This window comes from Pristiophorus japonicus, chromosome 15 (genome assembly GCF_044704955.1).
Source record: "Pristiophorus japonicus isolate sPriJap1 chromosome 15, sPriJap1.hap1, whole genome shotgun sequence".
NCBI classification, from domain to species: domain Eukaryota; kingdom Metazoa; phylum Chordata; class Chondrichthyes; family Pristiophoridae; genus Pristiophorus; species Pristiophorus japonicus.
This window is the reverse complement of record NC_091991.1, coordinates 4115508-4136189: the sequence shown is the minus strand read 5'-3', so window position 1 is coordinate 4136189 and position 20682 is coordinate 4115508. Positions and strand designations below refer to the sequence as shown.

At 46.7% G+C, this 20682-nt stretch overlaps 1 protein-coding gene across 1 annotated transcript; it reads left to right on the top strand.

Moving 5' to 3' along the window:
- The first annotated feature begins 690 nt into the window (after window positions 1–690).
- LOC139281373 (protein BTG1-like) lies at window positions 691–2375 on the top strand. Its single transcript, XM_070901526.1, has 2 exons — window positions 691–1031; window positions 1918–2375. Exons 1-2 carry the CDS (start codon window positions 887–889, stop codon window positions 2310–2312), a joined length of 540 nt encoding a protein of 179 aa, XP_070757627.1. The 5' UTR covers window positions 691–886; the 3' UTR covers window positions 2313–2375.
- Window positions 2376–20682: the final 18307 nt, after the last annotated feature.

Here is a 20682-nt window from a genome sequence, read left to right as displayed (position 1 = left end):
TCCCTCAACCACTGTCTGTCCCACCTGTGACAGGGACTGTGGCTCTTGTATTGGACTGTTCAGCCACCGAAGGACTCATTTTTAGAGTGGAAGCAAGTCTTCCTCGATTCCGAGGGACTGCCTGTGATGATGATCCGATCATGGACTCGCTGCACTTCCCAGCCCGCTGCCCATAACTCTTTACTCCCTTATCACTCAAAAAATCTCTTTCTCTGCCTTAAATATATTTGCATGGCAACCTTTAGTGATTAATGTATGTGTGCCCTTTGGTCGCTTGGCTCCTGTCTGTACCCTAGTTTAGATTCTGAGGGTTTTGTTTGTGCATTAAAGCTGGTGCATTGTGTGAGACCTGAGAACATCCCAGTCACACTGCAACACTGCCGCACCACGTGACCGCCAGGGCCGGCCCCGCACCACGTGACCCCCTTCCCCTGCCAGGGTCCCGGACTCCTGAACATTACGTCACCCCATCCCATTCCCCCCCCCCCCCGCGCGGCGGTGACGTCAACGCCCTCGTTCACCCCCTCGCGCCGGGCCCCGCCCCCGTGTTGTGGCGGGCCCCGCGTCACTTCCTGCCCCTGGGCCGACCCTATATAAGGCGGGCTCCGGGGCAGCAGCGCTTCCCGTTTGACGGTGGCGTTCCCGCGGCAGCAGCTCCCGCCCCGCCCCGTGCCGCCCGCCGGAGCGCCCGCCCGCACCGCCCCGTGCCGCCCCGCCCCGTGCCGCCCGCACCGCCCGCTGACAGCTCACCGGGTTATATTCCCGCCCGCCCGCCCCACATGTTCCCACAGCAGCCCCGAGTATAACAGCAGGAGGCTCCCGCGCCGCGCCGCGCCGTCCCGCGGGGCAGTGTGTACAGTGACAGTGTGAGGGGACCGCGGCCCCGATGCACGGCCTGGGCCCCTGGGCCGACATGAAGCCCGAGATCTCGGCGGCCGTGGGCTTTATCGGCAAACTGCTCCGCACCAAGGCGCTGGTGGACGAGCGGCAGCTGCAGACATTCTGCCAGTCGCTGCAGGACCTGCTGGCGGGTGAGTGAGTGAGGGGAGGCCGGGGGGTGAGGGGGGTCTGGGCCCGGGAGGGGGAGTGAGGGGAGGCCGGGGGGTGAGGGGGGTCTGGGCCCGGGGGGGAGGCCGGGGGGTGAGGGGGGTCTGGGCCCGGGGGGGGGAGTGAGTGAGTGAGTGAGGGGAGGGAGGGGGGTGAGGGGAGGCCGGGGGGTGAGGGGGGGTCTGGGCCCGGGGGGGGAGAGGGGTGAGCGGAGTCTGGGGGTAGGGGGAGAGTGAGTGAGGGGGGAATCCGGGGAGGGAAGTCTGGGCGAGGGGGGGGGGGGAGTGAGTGAAGGGAGTCCGGGCCCCAGGTGAGTGAGGGGAGGGCCAGGGTAGAGGGGGGGGGGGGGGAGTCCGGGGGCAGGTGAGTGAGGGGCTGGGAGGAGGGCGCAGGCTGAGGGAGGGGAGGGCTGGGGATGTTTGCCCCGTGGGGGTGGGGGGAGGGAATGGGAACATTTTCCCTGCGGGGGAGGGAGGAGAGAGAGTGGCAACGTTTTCCCCGGGGGGAGGATGCAGACGTTTGCCCCGGGGGGGGGGGGGAAGGGAATGTGGACGTTTGTCTGGGAGCTCGTGCCCCCGGTCCTAGGGCAATGTTGCAGTGCCCACGGACGGTGACCTAAAGTACTAAATAGATGCAACTTTTTAAATATATCTCCTATTTTTTTATAAACCCCCCCCCCCAAACTTTGAGCATCACACTGAATGTAAAACCTCCTTTTAGGATGCAAATACTGGGATATTTTAACTAATTGACACCGGGGTAGCTGCACCCACACAGCAACAACAAAAGACAATGTTACTCACTTCCTGCATGCCGTGCCTTTCTCCGTTTTAAAGATGGTGTCTTCCTTTTTTTTGCCTTTTCCAACAGAGCACTATAAGCACCACTGGTTCCCCGAGAAACCATGCAAGGGCTCTGGCTACCGGTGCATCCGGATCAACCACAAAATGGACCCCATCATCTGGAAGGCGGCGAACCGCATCGGACTGAGCAACCGGCAGGTTTACCAGCTGCTGCCGAGCGAACTCACCCTCTGGGTCGACCCCTACGAGGTGTCATACCGGATCGGCGAGGATGGCTCGATCTGCGTCCTGTACGAGGCGCACCCCCACGGCCACCAGCACCTCCTCCACCACCGCCACCACCTGGGCCCCAGCACGCCCCTGCCCATGGCGGACGGCGGCCGCACCAGCTGCAAGGACGAGCTGCTGATCGGCAGGACCAGCCCTTCCAAAGCCTACAGCATGATGACAGTGTCCAGCTAGTGCCCGACCACAGGCTGCACTGGTTTGGAGGGGAGGGGAGGGGAAGGGAAGTGGGGGCTGGTGGGGAGAAAGAAAGAAATGCTCTGGGACCCATTCTGGGGTCAGTTGTCTCTCCCAAATGTTAAGGAGAGGGTCTGTAGCTCTCGCACAGGCTGTGTGTGTGTGTGTCTTTCAAAAAAAAAAGTCACATTTGCTCAAATGTTTCCAGCAATGTACCAAATCCAGACCAAAATATATTTTGTATCGATCTATATATAGAAACATTTCTGTATGGGGAAACGAAAACTGCCAATTGTCTCTGTCGCCTTTTACTTATTCCTCAAAACAGTATTTTGACACTTGCCGATTTGTTTAAATAAAAAATTAGGGCGAAAATATGTTTTGAAATGGTTGTAAACAGCCTTTGTAGGGCTACAGAAGCACTGCTCGTTAACATTTGACTCACCTCCTTTGATGAAATAGGTATATCTGTACATGGCTAGCCTAGGGTTTTTCTAAAGTGCCGTCTTTTATTAGCACTGTCAGTGAAGTGGATGCGGACTGTAGTTTCTCCTCTACCGTGATCGGGTGGCTTCACAAATGTTTGGTTTGTGAATTTTGTTTTGACCATCTCTCGATATTTGGTAAATTATGAACTGCTGTAAATTTGTACAGTTCATGTATATTGGTCGTGGCAAAAAGTTGTACAGATTTCTATTTTGGAAGAGAGATTTTCTCTTATAATAAAACGTTTCCTATCTTGCCATTTTAAAGTTGGCTTCCGTGTTTGGCTTTGGTCGGCGCAATGTTTGTGCGATTTCTTCGTGTCCCCCTACAGCCAGAGTTGAGCACATTAAAATTCCCAAATTGGCCTCAGAGAGGCAAGTAAAGTTAGATCTTCAATGTTCCAAACTCAATTTTGCAGCTAATGCAATGTTTCAAAACAAAGTGTAGGAATTTAGTTTTTTTTTTGGAGATGCGATCAGCTAGAATGCTGCTCGAAACCCAATTTTTTTTTTTCTCGAATGGAATGATGGTCTGGGGGTACAAGGGAAACCTGTGCGGTTAAAACCAGATGATTTTTCCAAACCAACGCATTAAGTGTATTAAAAATAATGGAGCCCAGATCTTTTTTTTTTGTTTACTTTCTTCGCCTGGATCTTTGGGAATTCGAATGTTTACTCGCCCACCTCTGGTGTAGTTGGACAAGTCTGAGAGAAGTGCTTGTTCGTAATGGAAAGGGTTGGTGTGAAGATCAGGGTCTGGTGAAACACCCAACATGTCAGGTCTTGGCATTGAGAGCTTCCACAGTAACCAGAAAAGGGGGTGCTGATTATTAGTTGTGGTTTGTTTACATTTAAAATCCCCCCCAACATTTCAAACTCGCTGCGCTTCAGAAAAATTACTTCCAGACTTGATGTAACTGAAGTTACGAAGTATGCTGTTAAAATGGCGCATCTCACCTCGCCTCCTCCTTGGACACTTCTAGTCCATTGCATCTCTCAAAGTGACAACGAATTACGCTGGCAGTCCCTAATCCCTACCCTTCCTCCTTGGGACCGAGCTGGACATCAAACCCCTTTTGTTTCAGTACAGACTACATCGTGAGCCACTTGGGACGCCCACTGTTAACCCTGACAGCAACTGGTAAGTCTTCAAAAGTCTTTTTAAAAAAAATCTCTAAAGGAATGACAGTGAGAGATTGTGCAGGAGGGAATATTCTTTGATACTCTTACATTATGCAAGGTGAGCTTACCTCTTTATGGTACCATACATTCATTAATTCAAGCCTAGAAAGATTCTTTTTTGGTTAAGATGAACACTCATAAACGATGAGATGATTTGTATTCCATTTGTGGTGCGAAATGCTTTCTCATGAATAAGTTTCCCCAAGCTCGTGCGTGGAATACAAATTTGCAACATATAGCAGATTCTCCCCAACTGCTCATAGATTCATCAAAATTTACAGCACAGAAAGAGGCCATTCGGCCCATGTCCGCGCCAGCCGACACAGCTATCCAGCCTAATCCCACTTTCCAGCTCCTGGTCAGGTGGGTTCAAGTCCCACTCCAGGGACTTGAGCACATAAATCTAGGCTGAAACTCGTGTGCAGTACTGTGGGAGAGTAGCACTGTTGGAGGTGCCATCTTTTGGATGAGACATTTAACATCTGCCCCCTCAGGTGGATGTAAACGATCCCATGGCACTATTTCGATGAAGAGCAGGGGAGTTATCCCCGATGTCCTAGGGCCAATATTTATCCCTCAATCAACATCACTAAAAACACATGATCTGGTCATTATAATAATGCTGTGTGTGGGAGCTTGCTTGTATGCAAATTGGCTGCTGCATTCCAAAAGTACTTCATTGGCTGTAAAGCGCTTTGAGACGTCCGGTGGTTGTGAAAGGCGCTATAGAAATGCAAGTCTTTGCTTATAGTTAAGTTTTTTTTGAAGTGACAAGGTACCAACTAAATGTAAATATTTAAGACCCTGCTGCTAGCAGTTGCCCCAGTCGAAGAAGCATCATCTTTGTGAAAAGATGTTTGGTGAACCATTTTTGATTTGGTTACAAACGCAAGGCAAGAATTTAATTTGCATCAACATGTTCCCTTTGCCTCCGATGAGAGGAAAATCACAAGGCTCTTTTTGTAGACAAAATAACATTTTGCCAGAGATACTTTTCATAAAAACAGTGCCCTTTTGATTAATGCCAGCAGCCTTTGTTGACTTAGATAACAGGGAGCAATTACTGGTCACATTGCTGTCTTTACAGGAGCCCATAAAGCTTAATCTCTCCCTGAATGTGCGGCCATAATTTGAAACTCTTATCAAAGGAAGAAAGTGGGAGGAAGCAAAACGATATTGGAGCCATTATTCACGGTTGCAAGGGTGGGAATATTTCTAGCGTTGCTAGGCTACACAAATGTGATCATAACTCAATATTGCTACCGTGTAAAATGAACCCCTTACAAAATCGCCAGATTGTTTTTGTGATTGTTGAGTTTATGATTGCGTTGCAGCTGAGGGTTGGTTGTATGAGTTTGCACTCTGGTGCATTGCTGGGGGAGTGCTTATTGGGAATTGGGCATAGAGGTTAGCAAACCTCTGGGATTCTCTCCTTTCGTTCCAATTATATCAAAGGTTTACACTTTAGTTCAAGTCTAGTTCAAGAGACTTGAGCGCAATATCTAGGCGGACACTCCCCGAGGAGTGCTGCACTGTCGGAGGTGCCGTCTTTTCAGATGAGACATTAAACTGAGGTGGATGTAAAAGATCCCATGGTACTATTTCGAAGAAGAGCAGGGGAGTTATCCCTGGTATTCTAGCCAATGTTTATCCCTCAACCAACATCACTGTAGAAACAGATTATCTGGGTCATTATCACATTGCTGTTTGTGGGAGCTTGCTGTGCGCAAATTGGCTGCAGTGTTTCCTACATTGCAACAGTGACCACACTCAAAGTACTTCATTTGCTGTAAAGTGCCTTGGGACGACTTGAGGTTGTAAAAGGCGCTACATCAATGCAAATCTTTTATTTTCTTTTAGTGAGAGGCTAAAGCTATGTTCTGCTGGGGGAAACCAGAGTCTACTGCAGTTCAGTAAAAGATTGCAAAAGATCTTTCCCATTTCTGGGAGAAGTGTTAAAGATCTTCAATAGACATCAGCTCCGTTTAGTGTTCCCAGTTGCTGCAGGGATACACGAAAGAACATACATTTATATAGAGCATTTAATGCTCCCTGGACGTCCCAAAGTGCTTCAGTCAATGAAGTACTTTTGAAGTGTAGTCACTGTTGTAATGTAGGAAGTGCGGCAGCCAATTTGCGCACAGCAAGCTCCCAAAACAGCAATGAGATAATGACCGGATAAGTTGTGTTTAGGTGTTAATTGAGGGATGAATATTGGCCCAGGCCACCGGGGAAAACTCCCCTGCTTGAAACATTGCCGTGAGATCTTATACGTTCACCACATCTATCTGAGGCTAAACCAGACTGTTTGCAACCTTGGTGTCATTTGACCCTGGAATAAGCTTACGGCTACATATCTGCGGTATAACTAAGACTGCCTATTTCCACTTCCGTAACATCGCCTGTCTCCGCCCTTGCCTCAGCTCATCTGCTGCTGAAACCCTCATCCATGCCTTTGTTACCTCTATACTTGACTATTCCAACGCACTCCTGGCTGGCTTCCCACATTCTACCCTGTGTAAACTAGAGGTGATCCAAAACTCGGCAGCCCATGTCCTAACTCGCAGAGTCCCGCTCACCCATCATCTCTATGCTCGCTGACCTACATTGGTTCCCGGTTAAGCAATGCCTCAATTTTAAAATTCTCATCCTTGTTTACAAATCCCCCCCCCCCATGGCACTATATAAATACAAGTGGTTGTTGAGAAGGCAGACGGGCACTGCTGCCAGCCTAGATTTTGAGCTCACATCTCTGGAGTGGGCTCAGGAGAGTGTGCCACTGAGCCAAGGCTGTGATATTTCTCGAAGGTCGTTATAACAACGGGGTAGATTTGACTGCTCCATCTGAGGTGAAAGGAGATAAAGGCACTAAGAATGTCAGTGGATAAAGGAGGAAGATGGTAAGAGGCAGCTCCTGACGTGACAGAAATGAATGTTTTGCAGTCGTAAAATTACGCTGTGGGATACTGGCATATGAATAATGTATTTGTCTGAAATTCTGAACGCCAGTTTTAGAAAAAACACTAACCTGTTCAAAACAAATGGATTAAAGCCTCTTAAAGTAATGGAGAAACATTTCAGTCGAATGGTATATTATCAGTGTTTTCTTATTTGAAGAACTGACTTTCGTTACCACAGTGATGCTCATGGAGAATATCACAATCCTGAATCAGCCACGGCATCTTGACAGCCCTGGAGGCCATAGAGTCTGCAGCAAGTTTATGAATGTTGAGAGGGAGTCATCCAGCAAAAATGTTTTGGGGTTGGACGATGAGTGGAAGGGTGTCGACACAAAGGACAGAGTTTGAAACTGAATGTCCTGAGGGAACCTCTAACCTCATGGAAAAATAATCCGAGGGTTTAGCCATTAACTGCAGCGCAGGTGGAGCAATTGCAGAAGAAATTAAGGTGTCATGACTAGCTTTGGTGCAAGACCATAAGGTGATGGCTTGTTCAGGAATGCATGGGGTCAGACTCTTGTCACAGAGTCTGGAGATGATTCATCAAACAAAGTGTTCAAGAGGAAAGTGGTTCACGTAATTTGAGAGCCCACAGCAGCTTTCATAGCTATAGAAGTGAACAGCAATCTAGGTTAAAGATTTGGGAAGATCGAAGCTGGTGCCACGTGCTAATGAGTATAAGCATAGAAGGATAGAGAGGATGAACACGTGACTGGAAAGTTGGTGTAGGAGGGAGGGCTTTAAATTTTTGAGGCATTGGGAAGGCTTCTGGGGGAGATGGGACCTGTACAAACCGGACGGGTTGCACCTCAACAGCGCCGGGACCAATATCCTCGCGGGGAGTTTTGCTAGTGCTGTTGGGGAGAGTTTAAACTAGTTTGGCAGGGGGATGGGAACGAATTCAAAAGGGAAGTAAAGCAGAAATTGGATAGCAAGAATCGAGAAATTGAATCTGTAAAACAGTATGCAGTAAGCAAGGAGGTCTTCTTGTGCTGAATGGTATATACTTTAATGCAAGGAGTATAGCGAATAAGGCGGATGAGCTAAGAGCACAGGTAGATACTTGGGAGTATGACATAGCCATTACAGAAACATGGCTGAAAGAGGGGCAGGTTTGGCAGATCAATATTCCTGGCTACATGATTTTTAGACAAGATAAAGAGGGGGGTAAACAGGGGGTGGGGAGGGGGAGGGTCGCGGTACTGATTAACGAAACTATTACAGCGGTGAGGAGGGATGATATGTTAGAGCGATCATCAAATGAGGCCATATGGGTCGAATTGAAAAATGAAAAAGGGGCGATCACACTGCTGGGCGTGTACTATAGACCCCCAAACAGTGGGAGGGAGATAGAGGAGCAAATATGTAGGCAAATTGCTATGAAGTCCATAAACCAAAGTGTAGTAGTATGGGATTTTAACTATCCAAATGTTGATTGGGACAAATTTAGTGTGAAGGGTATCGAGGGTGCGGAGTTCTTAAAATGCATTCAAGAGAACTTTTTTAGTCAGTATGTAACAAGCCCAACACGACTGGGGGGCAGTCTTGGATTTAGTTTTGGGGAATGAAGCTGGGCAGGTTGAAGGGGTATTAGTGGGAGCACTTGGGTGCCAGTGACCATAATTCAGTCAGATTCAAGTTAGTTATGGATAAGGACAAGAATAGGCCTGGAATAAAAGTTCCGAATTGGGGGAAAAGCTAATTTTGCTAAGTTAAGGAGTGATTTGGCCATAGTGGACTGGAAACAGCTACCTCTGGGTAAATCAATGTCGGAACAGTGGGAGGCATTCAAGGAGAAGATCCGGAAGGCTCAGGCCAAACATGTGCCCTTAAAGAAAAAGGCTGGGAAAAATAATTCTAGAGCCCCTGGATGTCTCGGGACTTACAGGGGAGGATTAAGAAAAAAAGGGATGCTTATGTCATATACCAACAGCTAAATACTTTAGAATCTTTAGAGGAATATAGAAAAGGATATTAGGAATGTTAAGAGAGAGCATGAGAAATTCTTGGCCAGTAAAATTAAGGAAAACCCTAAGATGTTCAATAAATATATTAAGAATAAGAGGGTAACTAAAGAAAGGGTAGGACCTAGTAGAGACCATGAGGGTAATCTCTGTGTGGAGGCAGAATATGTTGGTAGGATTCTTAACGAATACTTTGCATCTGTTTTCACAAAGGAAAGGAGTAATGCAGATACTGCTATCGAGGAGGAGTGTGATATTCTGGATGAAATAAATATAGTGAGAGAGGAGGTATTAAGGGGTTTAGCAGCTTTGAAAGTAGATAAATCCCCAGGCCCGGATGAAATGCAATCCAGGCTGTTGAGCGAAGTAAAAGAGGAAATAGCAGAGGATCTGGGCATGGTGCCGGAGGATTGGAGGACTGCTAATGTAGTACCCTTGTTTAAGAAGGGAGAAAGGGATAGGCCGAGTAATTACAGGCCTGTCAGCCTAACCTCAGTGGTGGGAAAATTATTGGAAAAAATCCTGAAAGACGGGATAAATCTGCATTTGGAAAGGGAAGGATTAATTAGGGTCAGTCAGCACGGATTTGTTAAGGGAAGATCGTGTTTGACTAACCTGATTGAATTTTTTGAGGAGGTAACCAAGAGGGTCGATGAGGGTAGTGTGTATGATGTATATATGGACTTCAGCAAGGTTTTTGATAAGGTCCCACATGGTCGACTGGTCATGAAGTTTAAAGCCCATGGGATCCAGGGCAAAGTGGCAAGTTGGATCCAAAATTGGCTTGGAGGTAGGAAGCAAAGGGTAATGATTGATGGATGTTTTTGTGACTGGAAGGATGTTTCCAGTGGGGTTCCGCAGGGCTCAGTACTGGGTCCCTTGCTTTTTGTGGTATATATCAACGATTTAGATTTGAATATTGGGAGTATGATTAAGAAGTTTGTAGACGACACTAAAATTGGCTGTGTGGTTGATAATGAAGAGGAAAGTCATGGGCTGCAGGAGGATATCAATCTACTGGTCAGGTGGGCAGAGCAGTGGCAAATGGAATGTAATTCAGAGAAGTGTGAGGTGATGCACTTTGGGAGGGCTAATAAGGAAAAGGTATACACATTAATAGTGTAGATGAACAAAGAGATCTTGGCGTGCTTGTCCACAGATCCCTGAAAGTGGCAGGCCAGGTGGTTAAGAAGGCATATGGAATGCTTTCCTTTATTGGCCGTGGCATAGAATATAAGAGCAGGGAGGTTATGTTTAAATTGTATAATACTTTGGTTAGGCCACAGCTAGAGTACTGCGTGCAGTTCCGGTCGCCGTATTATAGGAAGGATGTGATTGCACTAGAAAGGGTGCAGAGGAGATTTACTAGGATGCTGCCTGGAATGGAGAATCTTAGTTATGAGGACAGATTGGATAGGCTGGGCTTGTTCTCATTGGAACAGAGGAGGTTGAGAGGAGACCTCATTGAGGTGTACAAAATATTGAGGGGCCTGGACATAGTGAATAGTAAGGGTCTATTTTCATTGGTGGAGGGGTCTATTACGAGGAGGCATAGTTTTAAGGTGGTTGGTGGAAGGTTTAGAGGGGATTTGAGGGGGGGGCTTCTTTACGCAGAGGGTTGTGGGGATCTGGAACTCGCTGCCTGGAAGAATGGTGGATGCAGAAACCCTCACCACTTTTAAGAGATGGTTGGATGGGCACTTAAAGTGCAGTAACCTGCAGGGTTACGGACCTAGAGCTGGTAATTGGGATTAGACTGGATGACCTTTTGTTGGACGGTGCAGATATAATGGTAAGTACTACAGGGAATAGAATTCGGCCAGGGTGATCTCCTGGACTAGTCTCGATTGCCTGGATGGGTCAGAGAGGAATTTTCCCAGATTTGTTTCTCTCTAAATTGGCCTGGGTTTTTATCTGGTTTTTGTCTCTCCCAGGAGATCACATGGTTGGGGTGGAGTGTCGATGGTTTCAGTATAAGGGGTGTCGCAGTTGTGTGAGGCGGACTGGTTGGGCCGGGTGCTCTTTGCCTTTCCGTCTTTCGTGTGGCTCTTTGTCGGTCAGCGCGGACACGCTGGGCCGAAATGACCTCCTTCTGCGCTGTAAATTTCTATGTTTCTATGTCTTTGGCCCCCTCCACAACTCCGATCCCTGGCCGCCAATTCCATCCCCTTTCTGGTCACTACCTTCTGACTCGAGACTATTCCAATGCTTTCGTGACTGGCCATGCATTCTCCCACCCTCCGTGAACTTCAGTTCCATCCAAAACTCTGCTGCTTGTATCCCAATTCGCAGAAAGTCCCGTTCACCCATCACCCCTGTGCTCGCTGACCTACACTGTCTCCAGGTGTGGCAATGCCTCAAAATTAAAATTCTCATCTTTCTGTTCCATTCCCTCCATGGCCTGCCTCCCTATGTCTGTGACCTCCTACGGCCCTCTGAGAATTCTGTGCTCCTCCAATTCTGGCCTCTTGTGCATCCATGACTTCCTTTGCCCCACCATTGTCGGCCGTGCCTTCAGCTCTTTAGGCTCTGAACTCTGGCATTCCCTCCCAAAACCTCTACACCTCTCTCCTCCTTTAATACATAGAGTACACAGCACAGAAACAGGCCATTCGGCCCAACCAGTCCATGCCGGCGTTTATGCTCCACTCGAGCCTCCTCCCGTCTTTCCTCATCTAAATCTATCAGCATAACCCTCTATTCCCTTCTCCCCCATATGTTTATCTAGTCTCCCCTTAAATGCATCGATACTATTTGCCTCAACCCCTCCCTGTGGCAGCAAGTTCCACATTCTCACCGCTCTCTGGGTAAAGAAGTTTGCTCTGAATTCCCTATTGGATTTCTTGGTTACTATCTTATATTGATGGCCTCTAATTATGCTCTTTCCCATAAGTGGAAACATTCTCTATCAAAATCTTTCAGAATTTTAAAGCCTTTTTTCAAGAGAAAAGAGACCCAGCCTGTTCATCCTTTCCTGACGTGTATACCCTCGCATTTCTGGTGGTATCCATCTTCTCTGCACCCTCTCCAGTGCCTCCATATCCTTTTTATAATATGGCAACGAGAACTACGCAGTATTCTAAGTGTGGTCTAACCAAGGTTCGATACAGGTTTAGCATAACTTCCCTACGCTCCTAAAACCTACCTCTTTGACCAAGTTTTTAGACATCTCTTCTAATAACTCCTTTGGCTCAGGTTGGGCCTAAACTCATTGGAGTTTAGAAGAATGAGGTGATCTATTGAAATGTAAAAGATTTTGAGGGGGCTTTACAGGGTAGATGCAGAGAGGATGTATCCCCTCGTGGGAAATTAGAACTAGGGGCATAGTTTCAGAATAAGGGGTCGCCTATTTAAGATGGAAATGAGGAGGTATTTCTTCTCTGAGAATCGTGAATCTTTGGAATTCTCTACCCCAGAGAGCTGTGGAGGCTGGGTAATTGAATATATTTAAGGTGGAGATAGACAGATTTTTGAACGATAAGAGAGTCAAGGGTTACGGGGAGTGGGCAGGGAAATGGAATTGAGGCCAAAATCAGATCAGCCATAATTTTATTGAATGTCGGAGCAGGCTCGAGGGGCCAAATGGCTGACTCCTGCTCCTATTTCTTATGTTCTTATGTAGATCAAGCAGGCTCGGAAGCCTCATATTGATCAAGATGGACTATATATGAGATTTAGATGAAGGAATTGAGTGCAATATCTCCAAGTTTGCAGATGACACTAAGCTAGGTGGCGGTGTGAGCTGTGAGGAGGATGCTCAGAGACTGCAGGGTGACTTGGACAGGTTAGGTGAGTGGGCAAATGCATGGCAGATGAAGTATAATGTGGATAAATGTGAGGTTATCCACTTTGGTGGCAAAAATAGGAAGACAGAATATTGTCTGAATGGTGACAGATTAGGAAAAGGGGAGGTGCAACGAGACCTGGGTGTCATGGTGCATCAGTCATTAAAAGTTGCCATGCAGATACAGCAGGCGGTGAAGAAGGTAAATGGCATGTTGGCCTTCATAGCTGGAGGATTTGAGTATAGGAGCAGAGAGGTCTTACTGGAGTTGTACAGGGCCTTGGTGAGGCCACATCTGGAATATTGTGTTCAGTTTTGGTCTCTTAATCTGAGGAAGGACATTCTTGCTATTGAGGGAGTACAGCGAAGGTTCACCAGATTGATTCCCGGGATGACAGGACTGACATATGAGGAGAGACTGGATCAACTGGGCTTGTATCCACTGGAGTTTAGAAGAATGAGAGGGGATCTCATAGAAACATATAAAATTCTGACGGGATTGGACAGGTTAGAGGCAGGAAGAATGTTCCCGTTGCTGGGGAGTTCCAGAACCAGGGGTCACAGTCTTAAGAATAAGGGGTAAGCCATTTAGGACCGAGATGAGGAGAAACTTCTTCACTCAGAGTGGTTAACATGTGGCATTCTCTACCGCAGGAAGTTGTTGAGGCCAGTTCGTTAGATATATTCAAAAGGGAGTTAGATATGGCCCTTACAGCCAAAGAGATCAAGGGGTATGGAGAGAAAGCAGGAAAGGGATACTGAGGTTGAATGATCAGCCATGATCATATTGAATGGCGGTGCAGGCTCGAAGGGCCGAATGGCCTGCTCCTGCACCTAATTTCTATGTTTTTGTTTCTATGAGATAACAAAAAAAGACAAGACACGATTGGGCACAGGTAAAGAAGCAAATCTGTCAGGTGACCAAATCCCTCGGGTGTATCTCGGCCCTTGATCAGAAGCTTGGACAAGTTTGGGCCCATTGAGCAGATAAATCATGGCCTCTGATGTTGAGTATACTGGGGTGACCACCAGCATTGGGTTACTGGTTTTGCCCTGGTTATCGCTACCCTTTGGTAGATGATTAATCCGTGATGGTGCTTTTCTTCCTATCCGGGATAAAATAACGTGTGCTCATAGAATCATAGAAATTTACAGCACTGAAGGAGGCCATTTGGCCCATCGTGTCCGCACCGGCCGACAAAGAGCTATCCAGCCTAATCCCACTTTCCAGCTCTTGGTCCATAGCCCTGTAGATTATGGCACTTCAAGTGCACATCCAAGTACTTTTAAAATGTGGTGAGGGTTTCTGCCTCTACCACCCTTTCAGGCAGTGAGTTCCAGACCCCCACCACCCTCTAAGTGAAAACATTTCTCCTCAAATCCCCTCTAAACCTCCTACCACTTACTTTAAATCTATGCCTCCTGGTTGTTGACCCCTCTGCTAAGGGAAACAGGTCCTTCCTATCCACTCTATCCGGGCCCCTCATAATTTTATACACTTCAATAAGGTCTCCCCTCAGCCTCCTCTGTTCCGAATGGGGTGAGATGCAGTAGGGTGAGAAGGAGCTTGTGTGGAGCAGTAAACACTGGCACGGACCAGCTGGTTCTGTGTCCGTGCTGTACATTCGATGTAAGGCAAAGGGTGAGGTACAAGAGCTTTCTCGCTAGCTAGAACATCATCAGCCACCGCACTGGCACAGATCGGGAGGTCAGACGAGTTGAAAGCAGCTGTTGGACTGGAAACCGCAGCAAAGAATTCAGGACAACTAATACAGTTGCCCGACTTAGAAGTGCCAAATCTGAATGGACTGCCTTACAAAGTGCTATTTGTTGTCGGGTAATCTTGCAAGAGACTGGGTAGAAAATAAAAAGATCAGTCAGATATAACCATGATGAAAAGTATTATATTCTCACCTCCACCAGAGACTTGGGCACAAGAATCTAGGCTGACCCTCGCAGTGCAGTGCTGAGGGAGTGCCGCACTGCTCCCGGTGAAGAGACTCGAAGTGTTCCGCACCTTCCCGGATGATGCTCCTCCTCTTTGAGCGGTCTTGGGCCAGGATATCCCAAGAGTCGGTGGGGATGCTACATTTTTTCAAGGAGGCTTTGAGCTTGTCCTTGAAGCGTTTTCTCTGCCCTCCTGGGACTCGCCTGCCGTGACCTAGCTTGGAGTAGAGCGCTTGTTTCGGGAGTCTAGTATCAGACATGCGGACAATGTGGCCCGTCCATCGGAGCTGATCGAGCGTGGTCACTGCTGGCCCGAGCGAGAACACTGACATTGGTGTGCCTGTCCTGTCAATGGATTTGCAGCATTTTGTGGAGGCAGCGTTGGTACTTCTCCAGTGCTTTGAGGTGCCTGCTGTACATAGTCCATGTCTCTGAAGCATGTAGGAGGGCGGGTATCACTACTGCTCAGTACGGAAGTACATCGTTGGCTGTAAACCGCTTAGGGACGTCCTGAGGCGTGAAAGGCGCTATACAAATGCAAGTCTTCATTTGTTTTATTTCTGGACACTACATCTCTGGAAGGATATATTGGAGAATGATACTGGGCCTAAAAGGGTTAAATTATGAGGTTGCATAGATTAGACTTGTATTTCCCTGAATATAGAGGATTAAGGGGTGATCTAATTGAGGTGTTTAAGATAATGAAAGGCGTTGATAAGGTATATGCAGAGAAACTATTTCCTCTGGTGGGAGGAGCCCAGAACAAGGGGACATAACCTTAAAATTAGAGCTAGAGAATTCGGGATTGATGTCAGGAAGCACTTCACACAAAGGGTAGTGGAAATCTGGAACTCTTTTTCCCCCCATCCCCCCCAAAAAAAGAAAAGACAGACTTGCATTTATATAGCGCTTGGCATGACCACCAGACATCTTAAAGTGCTTTACAGCCAATGAAGTACTTTTGAAGTGTGGTCACTGTTGTAATGTGGGAAATGCAGCAGCCAATTTGCACACAGCAAGCTCCCACACACAGCAATGTGATAATAACCAGATAATCTGTTTTTGTTATGTTGATTGAGGGATAAATATTGGCCCCAGGACACCGGGGATAACTCCCCTGCTCTTCTTCAAAATAGTGCCATGGGATCTTTTACGTCCACCTGAGGGAGCATACAGGGCCTCAGTTTAACATCTCATCCTGAAAGTCGGCCCCTCCAACAGTACGGCGCTCCCTCAGTGCTGCACTGGGAGTGTCGGCCGAGATTTTGTGCTCTGGTCTCTGGCTTGGGACTTGAACTCAGAGCTTTTTGCCTCCGAGGCGAGGGTGCTGCCCACTGAGCCACGGCTGACACACAAATGAATGCAGCCACTGTGGACCACTGCGGTTGTAATTCGAGTCTATGTGCTTCTGACGCTTTGTGTGTACAGCAACTTTAAACACAGATTCTAAATATAATATAATTGTTGAGCACTTAGTTAAAAGGTCTGGGTAAATGACCATCGATCAGATTTGGACAAAAAAAACGAGTATCAAAATGAAAGTGTTTTTTCCTATTAACTTTGATTTAAAAAAAAAGTTCAGATTTGCTGTGGAATTTTTGCATGCCGATTAAATTATAGTATTGAAAAAAAAATCCTTAAAGTAATTCTATAAATCATTTATTTGAAAAAATTTTGTTTTCTTGAACAGGGTATGCTCGGTTAAGCTAAGTTGCTTTTTGTTTGTTCAGGGTTTCAGTTTAATGGCTTCCTCCCTTTTTCAGATCAAACTTTTGCTGTGCTTTTATTTACATAACCTTTCGGCTATAAATAGTGAAATGGAACTAAGCTGGATTCTCATGCGTGTCTGCTGTATACTGTATTCATTTGAGTGCAGAATTAGAAGTAGCTGTGTGTAACTAAACTACAGTACAGACAGTGAGAGTACTTGGGGAGCTGGCAAATCGAGCAACATCGCGATCTCTTTCAATTCATGGCTGGGTTCGAAAGACTTCCAGTAAAGCTCTTGGTTTTCACATTGTTTGTCACGGAATATTTTAGCCATTGCTTTAATTGCTAACTGGTTCATTGGTGTAATGTATGCACCTGTGAATATGCCCACAGGTTTCTAGGGCTGTTGTGGTGTCCACCGGTATGCTCGCAGCCTTCCGCGAGAGGTGGGCACCAGAGGGACTGGAGTGCATCCCCTCCCCCGGGATCAGAATTTTTATTTAATTTGACTGTCTGTCTAAAGTTCCCGGTTAATTTGGAAATTTTTTGGGTTCTAGTGCCCTTACTAAAAGGGGGCACTTGATTTTAAAGTTCTATCCAAAATAGTTGTAGAGCTGTTGCATTGTGAGTGGCTTAGCCAGTCACGTGATGTTCACAAGACTCAATAAAACCCCAGCCAGTTGGGTTTGGGGGATCCACGATGGGGCAGGTGGTTGTGAGCCTGGTGGATGAACTGGTAATGTATAGTGTGATTGTTAAACCTTTGCTAATAAACCAACTGGTTCTTAGTAGCAATGTGTTGCTATGGATTCTTAAGCAAAGAATCCATTGAAGCAAATACATTACAAATGGAAATGGACAGTCTGTAAGAATGGACAAGTGAAGTTAAAAGTGGCTATGCCAGTTCCGTTTTGGGAGGATGAATGGAACTGGAGAAGCTGGGCTTATTCTCCTTGGAGCAGAGGGGAAACATAGAAAAACATAGAAACATAGAAAATAGGTGCAGGAGTAAGTCATTCGGCCCTTCTAGCCTGCTCCGCCATTCAATGAGTTCATGGCTGAACATGCAACTTCAGTACCCCCTTCGGTAGTGGGTAAAATGATGGAATCAATTATTAAGGATGTCATAGCAGTGCATTTGGAAAGAGGTGACATGATAGGTCCAAGTCAGCATGGATTTGTGAAAGGGAAATCATGCTTGACAAATCTTCTGGAATTTTTTGAGGATGTTTCCAGTAGAGTGGACAAGGGAGAACCAGTTAATGTGGTATATTTGGACTTTCAGAAGGCGTTCGACAAGGTCCCACACAAGAGATTGATGTGCAAAGTTAGAGCACATGGGATTGGGGGTAGTGTGCTGACATGGATTGAGAACTGGTTGTCAGACAGGAAGCAAAGAGTAGGAGTAAATGGGTACTTTTCAGAATGGCAGGCAGTGACTAGTGGGGTACCGCAAGGTTCTGTGCTGGGGCCCCAGCTGTTTACACTGTACATTAATGATTTAGATGAGGGGATTAAATGTAGTATCTCCAAATTTGCGGATGACACTAAGTTGGGTGGCAGTGTGAGCTGCGAGGAGGATGCTGTGAGGCTGCAGAGCGACTTGGATAGGTTAGATGAGTGGGCAAATGCATGGCATATGAAGTATAATGTGGATAAATGTGAGGTTATCCACTTTGGTGGTAAAAACAGAGAGACAGACTATTATCTGAATGGTGACAGATTAGGAAAAGGGGAGGTGCAAAGAGACCTGGGTGTCGTGGTACATCAGTCATTGAAGGTTGGCATGCAGGTGCAGCAGGGGTTAAGAAAGCAAATGGCATGTTGACCTTCATAGCAAGGGGATTTGAGTACAGGGGCAGGGAGGTGTTGCTACAATTGTACAGGGCATTGGTGAGGCCACACCTGGAGTATTGTGTACAGTTTTGGTCTCCTAACCTGAGGAAGGACATTCTTGCTATTGAGGGAGTGCAGCGAAGGTTCACCAGACTGATTCCCGGGATGGCGGGACTGACCTATCAAGAAAGACTGGATCAACTGGGCTTGTATTCACTGGAGTTCAGAAGAATGAGAGGGGACCTCATAGAAACATTTAAAATTCTGACGGGGTTAGACAGGTTAGATGCAGGAAGAATGTTCCCAATGTTGGGGAAGTCCAGAACCAGAGGTCACAGTCTAAGGATAAGGGGTAAGCCATTTAGGACCGAGATGCGTAGGAACTTCTTCACCCAGAGAGTGGTGAACCTGTGGAATTCTCTACCACAGAAAGTTGTTGAGGCCAATTCACTAAATATATTCAAAAAGGAGTTAGATGAGGTCCTTACTACTAGGGGGATCAAGGGGTATGGCGAAAAAGCAGGAATGGGGTACTGAAGTTGAATGTTCAGCCATGAACTCATTGAATGGCGGTGCAGGCTAGAAGGGCCGAATGGCCTACTCCTGCACCTATTTTCTATGTTTCCTGCTTTCTCGCCATACCCCTTGATCCCCCTAGTAGTAAGTGATCCCCCTAGTAGTGAGATTTAATAGAGGTGTTCAAAATTATACGGCAATGTTAGAGTAAATAAAGAGAAAATATTTCCACTGGCAGGAGCGCTGGTCAGCTGAGGACACAGATTTATGAGAATTGGCAAAGCAGCGAGGATGGGAGAGGACGAGAATGTATTTACGCAGCGAGTTCTGATCTGGAACGCGCTGCCTGAAAGGACGGTGGGAGCAGATTCAATAGTAACCATCAAAAAGGGGAATTGGATCAATACTTGAAACGGAAACAATTGCAGGGCTATGGGGAAAGAGCAGCGGGGAGTGGGACTAATTGGATCACTCTTTCAAAACAGCCAGCGCCCTCACGATGGGCCCAATGGCCTCCTTTGGTGCTGTGTGGTTCTGGACACTGACGCCAGTGCCTGATTTACTGGGCAGTGTCAAAGCTTGTTCCAGTTCAGAATAAACTGATTGATGCAAGTTGAGAGGAATAGTTTGGCTTCTGATTTTAATTCAGTCTTACTATCTGGACATCACATCAAATGTTTCAGAAAATTCTGGCTTCGGGAAAAAAAGGACTCTAAAAATATCAGCAGACATTTGCAACTAATTCTACAGATCATTGCAATTTTTGGACAGAAACATCCGACCTTGTCTAAACAAAATGCAGAGTGTTTTTTTCAAACTGTCCGTGAGATTGGAGCAGTTAGAGACCCAGTTTAGCCTGTGACGTGCGGGAACTGATTAAATAATGCAACCGGTTTTAATTAAGGCTTTCTTCTTATCGTTCAGCTTCAGGAGTACAAACAGATTGTCAAATCCCCCATTTTTTTTTTGTTAATCTGAGTTAATACGCCATTATTTATCAGATTAAACAGCCATGCAACACAACATCCCTGGTGCCTTACATATTGTTAAACATCTGTTTCCTATTGCTGCATTTCTACCGAACGAGAAATGAAACCGAATCATGTGCGCTTGTAAATTAGTTACAAGGGGGTGCTGTACAGAAACAAAATAGTTCCGTTAATGGCATAAGTTATGGGCTGGCCAGTTGCTAAACATTACTTCTGTTTCACAATCGAAGATAACTCCTAAAGGATAAAGTTGTAGTTGTGGAATTTTAGACCCAACATTTATTGCAAGGGGGATAGAGTTTCAAAGCAGGGAAGTCCTGCTCCAACTGTACAGGGTATTGGTGAGGCCACACCTGGAGTGCTGCATACAGTTTTGGTCTGCGCATTTAAGGAGGGATATACTTGCACTGGAGGCAGTTCAGAGAAGGTTCACGAGGTTGATTCCTGAGATGAAGGGGTTGTCTTATGAAGAAAGGTTGAGCAAGTTGGGCCTATACTCATTGGAGTTTAGAAGAATGAGAGGTGATCTTATTGAAACATATAAGATTCTGAGGGGGCTGGACAGGGTGGATGCAGAGAGAATGTTTACACTCGTGGGGGAAATCTAGAACTAGGGGGCACAGTTTCAGAATAAGGGGTCGCCCATTTAAAACGAAAATGAGGAGGAATTTCTTCAGAGGGTCGTGAATCTTTGGAATTCTCTGCCCCAGAGAGCTGTGGAGGCTGGGTCATTGAATATATTTAAGGTGGAAATAGACAGATTTTTGAATGAAAAGGGAGTCGAGGGTTATGGGGAGCGGGCAGGGAAGTGGAGCTGAGCTCAAGATCAGATCAGCCATGATCTTATTGAATGTCGGAACAGGCCCGAGGGGCCAAATGGCCGACTCCTGCTCCTATTTCTTATGTTCTTATTGGACTTTATAGTAAGGCATGATCAGTGCTGGCAACTTGTTTGTCTTTCCACTGCCCGCACCAAGACTCCCAAGGCCAAATGCAG